Source organism: Dioscorea cayenensis, chromosome 7 (genome assembly GCF_009730915.1).
Source record: "Dioscorea cayenensis subsp. rotundata cultivar TDr96_F1 chromosome 7, TDr96_F1_v2_PseudoChromosome.rev07_lg8_w22 25.fasta, whole genome shotgun sequence".
NCBI classification, from domain to species: domain Eukaryota; kingdom Viridiplantae; phylum Streptophyta; class Magnoliopsida; order Dioscoreales; family Dioscoreaceae; genus Dioscorea; species Dioscorea cayenensis.
Window position 1 is genome coordinate 4,135,804 of NC_052477.1, and position 7,859 is coordinate 4,143,662.

General features: G+C 36.1%; 1 protein-coding gene across 2 annotated transcripts; it reads right to left on the reverse strand.

Annotated features, from left to right (window-relative positions):
- Positions 1 to 1,094: 1,094 nt before the first annotated feature.
- Positions 1,095 to 7,646, reverse strand: LOC120265927 (RNA-binding protein BRN1-like). 2 transcript variants are annotated; one of them, XM_039273881.1, is made up of 9 exons: positions 7,334 to 7,646; positions 7,155 to 7,237; positions 4,820 to 4,871; positions 4,508 to 4,633; positions 4,282 to 4,364; positions 2,678 to 2,860; positions 1,682 to 2,030; positions 1,446 to 1,589; positions 1,095 to 1,371 (listed from the first exon to the last, which is right to left on the reverse strand). In XM_039273881.1, the coding sequence occupies exons 1-9, from the start codon at positions 7,539 to 7,541 to the stop codon at positions 1,244 to 1,246; spliced, it is 1,356 nt and encodes a 451-aa protein (XP_039129815.1). In that variant the 5' UTR covers positions 7,542 to 7,646; the 3' UTR covers positions 1,095 to 1,243. The 2 variants fall into 2 exon arrangements, with proteins under 2 accessions (XP_039129815.1, XP_039129816.1); XM_039273882.1 differs by having other exon boundaries at positions 4,282 to 4,361; positions 7,334 to 7,645.
- Between the last annotated feature and the right edge of the window lie 213 nt (positions 7,647 to 7,859).

Consider the following 7,859-nt stretch of genomic DNA (forward strand, 5'->3'; position numbering starts at 1 on the left):
GGAGGCCTGCTATGCCTAGTGATTCGTAATCAACGTTGTACCATCTGTGAATAATGTGGAAGATTAATCAGTGTAGTAGTCAACTATCAGCTGAGCAAATTAAGCAAAGACTTCCTAGCAAGCGAACGAAGATAATAGCATGAAAATGCAAATTTTATGAGTAAGCATGACTCATAACCGAGGTCTTACATGAATTCAAAATGTCCAACATTAAAGCAAATTAGCAAGCACTTGTAAGAATCTTTAAATTAGTAAAGAGGTCGGTAAGACCCTGGATCATAATTTTGAGCTCAAGCACAATAAAACTTATTCTCATAGTTCAGATAGATTAAATGTAACATAACTTACCTGAGCGGCTTTCCTTCACAAAAATGGTCAATCATACACTGAAAGAACTGTATACCTGTAAACGTAAGAAAAACAAAAAGAAGAAGAAATGATATTTAATGTCATGTATTCCACATATACGCATGCGTAAATAAAATTGGGTCAACCATCAGCCTTGCACAAGATAACCACTAATTTTATGAGCAAGGAAAAAATGAAACAACTGTGTTTTCATGCATCAGCTGAACAGTCATGCTGAGCCTTGAAGGATGGCTGTGACTAAGATATGACACGAACTAAAAAAAACTTATTAAAAATGTCTTCACCATCATGTATATATACAAAAAGAAAGCAAAAAGCCGGGTACCTGGATTCTCAGTTCTCACTGGATGCGCCCTGACAGAAACAATAGAATGAACAAATCACTCCATAGTTCAGATAGTAGACTTCAGAGAAACCCACTATGTGAATTGCTTGAATAAGTTTGCTGTAGTGACTAAGTTCTCCAACAATTTTGTAGGGATGCAACCTCAGGGAATGAAGGAAGATCCAGAGTAATGTAAATGGTGCATATGAGCTAACACAACATGGTGCAAGACAGAGCAACAAGGAAATTCCAAAAGAAATGTACTTATCAAATTTGGGCAGTATAAACACAATATACATCATAGTTTACGAATAAATTGATTGACAAAATGAGTAATGAAACAAACCACCTATCATGCATCCAATTTACAAAATTCACGAGGATATTTTTGAGAGAATAATGAATTAAATTTAATATCTTATGTCTAATGAAAGTAATAATATACAAAGGTTACAAATAATCTGCAGTAGAATACAACATTGTGATAAATTGCAAGAATTGGAATCTGGTAAGGAAGCTACCAGAAAGAAAGATACACCCTAAGAAATTTCAGTAAGGTTTGCTTTGCTTGTTATCTCTTTTGAGTTGTACCTTCAGCTTCTTACCTCCCAACTGAAAACCATTCATTACATTAATAGCAGCTTGGGCAGATGCTGGGGACTCATAACTTACAAAACCTGCAGATACATGTCTATGAATGACCTCCAAATTAATCTTTAAAAGTCTAAAATAGTCAAGCTATGTCGTTTACCAAAGCATTTGCTAACTCCAGTTGCTTTGTCAACAAAAACTTTAGCACTCAAAACCCCGCCAAATCTTTGGAAGGCATTTGCAAGCTCCTGGTCACCATATTCTTGAGGTATGTGATATATAAACAAATTTGCACCAGGTGGACCTAAATAAGAATCAGAATCAAAGAATCAGTCCAAGAAAAAGCTCATCAAACATGTAGATGATAAATGACAAATTTAAAAACTTCTCTGCAACCTTCAAGCTGACCACCAGAACTCGTAGAGATGCTTGCCGATGTTGCTGATTTACTATTAACATTTATAGGTTGGGCCATGCCATGAGAATTGCCCAAATTTCTCTGACTCATCAAACCACCTGGATAGGTGAGTGGATATTGAAGACCTGGAACACCAGGATATGCTGAGCCAACATAACCAGCAATTTGAGTTGCTGGTAAATTTCTATGCACCATACTAGGGGAATGTTCAGGACTGATCCCACGCAATGCATTTACTTGATTAGCAGGTGGCAATAAATTATGGAAAGAAGCTGGATTTTGCATTGAAGGAATTGGATATTGCATAAGTCCATAAGTTCCATGTGCCTACATAGAAGGAGTGGGTTGTAAGAGTCTATATTGTATCTTCAACAAATTAAAACTAGATCATGTGCGTTGGGGGGGTGGGGGTGTCTATGGTTAAATTTAAAGAAAGTGGTTGTCCTTATGTTACACGAGTTATTGATTTCTATCAAAATGGGTAAAAAAGGAATGGCTCATCAAACACATAATCAATTATTCAAGGTAAAGATTTTACAGAATTCTTGGCTATGGCTTATACAAATAAATCAATTGCTATTTAACCTAAGCCTATACTCAGAAATTGATTTAGACTACTCAGTAAATCAAAATTAGAAGAGATACATTAGTAAAACATTTTGGCTTGTATGGAAGAACATACCTTTCAAGGGTTCCTAATAGGCTAAAGCTTTGTTCTTTTTTTTTTTTTGGCTAGAAGAATTTGACACATAAGTTTCAACATGTGCTAATGCATCAAATAAACAAGTACTAGACCCGAGAGTACTTGAATGTACTATCATGCTACCAATCATGCTATCCCAACTTCAAATGTCCTAACAATAAATAAGGACAAAAATTATAAATAAGGAAATGAATCACAAAGCTCCTTAACCATGGCACTTATCAAGTTGTCTTACATTAAAGGTGAAAAAGATAATGACTCTGACTCTTACCTGATAGCCAAAACCATTATATGGAGGTATATATCCCATAGGCAAGGCCCCAAATAGCGAGGGCTGTTGCATTGAGTTGGTATTTGGGATATTGGAGGCATATGATTGAGCTTTTTGTGCCCTTCTCACTTGTCTTTCCTTTTCTGTATCCGCCCACTTCACAACCAAGGGCACACTTGAGCCCTAAAAACACAAAAGTAGATCTGAAGAATGAAGGCTTGTGCCAACTTTTGCTATATAAAATAAAAAAATTGAACCAATTAATTTAACTTGAAACAAAATTCGTGGAATATAATGCCTAAACTGATAATTATACCCTCGATGGAACAAGCTTTGCTAAATAACAATATATATATATATATATATACATGGGGTGTGTGTGTGTGTGTGTGTGTGTGTGTGTGTGTGTGTGTGTGTGTTCATAATGCATAAGGTTCTTCTAAATGAATAAAAAAAACCTATCACACAAGGTTTTTTGTCATTGCTAGGCAGGCACTTCCTTCTTGTAAGATGCGTACTAACAGAGTAATCGAACAAAGATTAGTACAGCTCTTAACACAACTAAGTTATCAACTACAACAAACTGGGTCAAGCTTAGTAAGTGGATTTGAGGACCAAGAAACTCTAACATGATTAGTATATCAGGCCAAGCCTGAGCCTGGTTTAGCATTAAGTGTTAAATAGGAAATTCTTTGCAAATGATCAAGCCAGAACTTAACATGTCTATGTCTAGCCAAGCCTTGTCTTGCCCAGGCTTGTATCCTTCAATATCTGCTCGTTTCAGGCAACCTTCACTCAGGTGGTTCAGCCCTTTGGCAATCCTACGGGGTAACACCCAAAAATGATATTTGAAGAGATCAGCACTGAAAATAAAAAAATTAATATATATGTATATATATATATCCTCAAAGAACCAAGATCAGCTACAAGTTTGGCAAGAACCCAAGGGCAAAGGCTTTCTCCCAAAAGGATGAAAACTGCATAGGGCAATTTCAAATAGATTGCAACTTACAAGATCAGTCCATCCGCTTGCCAAACTTACTGGACAGAACATAAGACCTAAATGAAGTTCTAACTTTGGATTTGCTATTATTACATATCTTGCCAAGGGCATAACTATTTTCGTATGAATAGGAAAAATAATGTGCTCACAAAAAATTATGTCTGCTTAAGGACAAACTCAGTTTTCACCTGTTAAAAAAATTTTGAGCCTATAGCAATCAAGAGAAGTTAGAATGTCAAGTAATATTAGGGGGAAATCCAAGCAAACAAGACTGCATCAATACTATATGAAAGTTACCCTGTAATAACAGGATCAACTTTTCTACATCTTGCTATATTTGCTAGAGACGCATCCTCCAAATCATGTCAATTTGATTTTTTTTCCCTAATTCTTACACCTTTCTGCAAAATTTCTCTTACAAAACAAAAGATAACTTCCTCATTTTTAAAGAAAAAAAAAATTTGGTTCTCCAATAGTTTGTCTAAAACTAACACTTTATTTGCAGAGGTTGCCTCTCTTTTATTTCAGTAAGGAAGAAACTGAAAAGCCTCAAGAGAGAAAACTGAGATGTAAATATGTTTCATTTCATATAGATACAGACCTCCATCCTGTACTTTCCATTTAAGGCCTCAAGGGCTGCTAGGGCCTGCTCCTTTGTCTCATACTTCAGAAAGGCACAACCTGCTAGAAAACATAATGTTTCAGGAATTAAGAAACGCTTAACCAAACATCCCAACTGGCAGGATCCAGATAAGAGAATACACACAACATGAGCACAGTGAATCAACCAAATATGAATAGCACAATATTAAAGGAGAGGTATGTACCCTTGCTAGTTTGTTGAGAACCTCTTAGAATTTGTAAGTCCTTAACATTACCGTAGTTTGAAAACAAAGCAGAAACTTCAGCTTCAGATACATTCTTTGGAAGCATACCAATGAAAAGCTTGTGTTCTGAAAATATAACAGCAAATAATGTAGAGGTAGCAAAAATAGAAGTATTACCATCATATTCCCAAAGAAGCCAAAAAAATATGAAAGCAAACAAAAGAGAATAATTAGTCTGAGATGTCTGATAATCAATATTAGTTCATGATATCTAAGACAAATAACATATTACAAGAAGTGACACGTATGTACCTAGTCTTTCCAACTCTCCATCTGCGTACTTTACCTGTAAAGGACTTGAAGCCTGATAAACCAAAAGAATGTATTAGATTTTTCAACCAGTAACTAACAACTTCTACATGCTTCAAGAAAGAAAAAGAGTCTTCATTTGATGTCAAGTCCAGACCATCAGTCATAAAAACATGAGATACACATTTAAAAACATGATAAAAAAGGTATTCATAAGAACAATCAACGAAGGAACTGAGACATAAACTCATTACTTTCAAATTTCAATAAAATAAAACCCCCTGGCAAGCCTAAGAACAAAGAGTGAACAGTAAGTACTAAGAAGAGATGCAAGCTATAGTGGAAAAATTTATAAAGCATATGCAGAACTTCTACTAGAAATAAGTGTGTTGCATCATGCTAATGATTGCATTCCCATATAACTTCAATACACATTTGTCAAGATGCAGCATGCTGGAAACTGATTCTCCCCATTACTTTGACATCATGCATGTCAAGATTCTTGCAATTAATCAGTTAGCGAGCCTGCCTGTCATACCTCTATATTTGCAGATTATGCTTGCTTAGAATACAAATAATTTAAGACGCTAATAAATGAAAAGGAATGCATCACTCTGAAGCATCCCCCATGAATGGCATAGCAATATCTTCCTTTATAAGAGAATTAGTTTCACAATGTGAGTCAATGTAATTAGAGAATTATTTTCTTCATAGAATAGAAATATAGGAAAACTATATCTAGCTGGATAAGTAGAACTCAGGCAACATAAATCCGTAGTAAAAGGTAACATAGTGATAAGCACCCCCACACCAGATTAGCAGAATTCAACTGTTCTCAAATATTGTAACAAAACACCCAACAGGCCAATCCATACTGTAATCCTAGGAGCTTCAAACAAGAATATGAGCAAGAGCAAAATTCAACAAAAGCTCAACAACCACATACAGCATGTTCTCCTAAGTGCAATTCTACGATTACAAAGGCATTAGAGGGGATTTCCATTGGAAGAAAGAGCAAATCTTCCATAGAATAGGTTTATGGACCATCAAAATAAAGAATGGGTTTATCTATCACGAAATTACAGAAGAAAGTATACTGATAAATGATGATCTTACAATTACTCAGTCATTTGTGTGTTATCATGTGAATATCATTGGAAGTTATCACTCCCAGGCATCCAAATTCCAGTAGTTTATTATTTTTCAATCAATGTACCATGGCAAATGAATAGAACAAGTCTGGATGTTCAACGAGATAGCACGCAACAAATGACTATTACTGACTCAAATATTGTAAACCTGAGAAAATTAAAACTCAAAACTTATCAATGCCACCTAAGTTAGCACTTAAATGAAGAAAGAGCAAGTAGAAATTGTTCCATGGGTTTATAGAATGGAAAACCCCTCACTTAATTCTAATACACACAACAAGAAGATCATACATAATACATAAATCACAATGTGAGACACTCAGAAATAGCTTCACACATCAGTTTTTTTGTAACAGTACTCAGTGTTCTAGGTGGCCATGTAAGCATTTTGAAGGTAATAAAGAGAATACCACCCCTCCCCTGACCAAAAAAATAGTGATAATGTCACCATCTTGATTAGAATACTACAATAATTCCAGACTTTATCAACATTTTGTTGTTCAAATAAGATAAGGAGAAACAAAAGTTGCACTCACAAATTCTTAAATTGTAAAGCTAAGCATCAAACCATTCTCTACTTTAATTTTCCTTATTTTGAAAGCTAAAAGCTAGAGAAACCAATTATCTCAACAGCAACGCATGACAACATCATAGAGTTGACAGAAAAGAGCATGCCAACAAATCCAAGTAACACAGTCTGGCTTTTGACAGACAATTTGCAGTTTTGTCGCCGCACTGTCCAGACCTAAATATCTCCAAATGGTGCAGTTGTCATTTTCTATCACTGAGAGTGCTGAATTAGCCTACATTTCCGCTATGATACAACCAAAATGATTTTCTTTTTCAAAATGCATTTAGGTCCTCAAACCCACACTACCTAAATAGCCTGAATTCCATAACCAATATACCATGAACAACACCATTCCCAGTTTCCCACACTAGGATAAGCAAGTGAGCACCTTTACCGTCCAAAATTAGCACAAAGACAGTAAGAAACAAAGACCTAGCACAATTGAAGCATCACACCCTAAATTACTGCTTCAATTACTCTCCATACACATCCAGATCACCACACATCCAATGTCAATCAACAACATCATGATTCATTACTCAATAAAACCAAGCAAAAAATGCAGATCCGGTCAACCAAACAGAAAAATTAGGTCAAGATCAGGCACAAGAAATACCCCAGGGAGCGTCCGCTTATTATGGCAAGCACTGACAGCCTTATCCGCCTCCTGTCTAGACGGACAGATCAAAAAGCAACAGCCTGCACACAAACACACAGATCCAAACCCTTCAATTCGACCAGCATTACCAAGATCCAAAATCACAACAATTGAAAAAACCCAAGAAACAAAGGAACCTCGTGAAGCCTTGGTTGCCTTGTCCTTGATGATGTTGACCTCGTCGACGATCGCCACCTCCTTGAACATCGCCAGCAGCTGCGCCTCCGTCATATGCTTCGGCACTTGTCCTACGAACAGCTTCACGCTCTCCTCCACCAACGCCTCTCCTCCTCCCCCCACTCCCTCTTGCCCTCCTCCACCTCCTTCTCCCTCTCCGTCCGCCATCACCGCCGGCGAGATCTCCCCTCTCTCTCTTTGTCTCTCTCTCTCTCTCTCTCTCTCTCTCGTTGTTCAATGGTTGCTTGTTCTCTTGTCGCCGGGTCGCACGAAATAAAAAAATAAATAAATCTATAAATATATAAATATAATATTAAGACGTGTTTTATTTTAATTTGGGAAGTAAAGAGAAGAACATGAGACAATTTGGAAATTTTTACTAAAATTTATTCCAATTTGAAGTGCAATCGGTTGAGTGTTTGAGTTTCATTTACTTCTTTATTTATTTTATATACATAAAAAAAAAATATTTCTAATTTCTCAATT

Excerpts from the sequence above, each read along its gene's own strand:
- LOC120265927 (XM_039273881.1), bottom strand. The coding sequence starts at position 7,541 with ATGGCGGACGGAGAGGGAGAAGGAGGTGGAGGAGGGCAAGAGGGAGTG. Across the intron at positions 4,634-4,819 it reads TGGAGAGTTGGAAAGACTAG|AACACAAGCTTTTCATTGGT; the intron begins GTACATACGTGT and ends TTATATTTTCAG. Across the intron at positions 2,861-4,281 it reads ATGGAAAGTACAGGATGGAG|GGCTCAAGTGTGCCCTTGGT; the intron begins GTCTGTATCTAT and ends TTGTGTTTTTAG.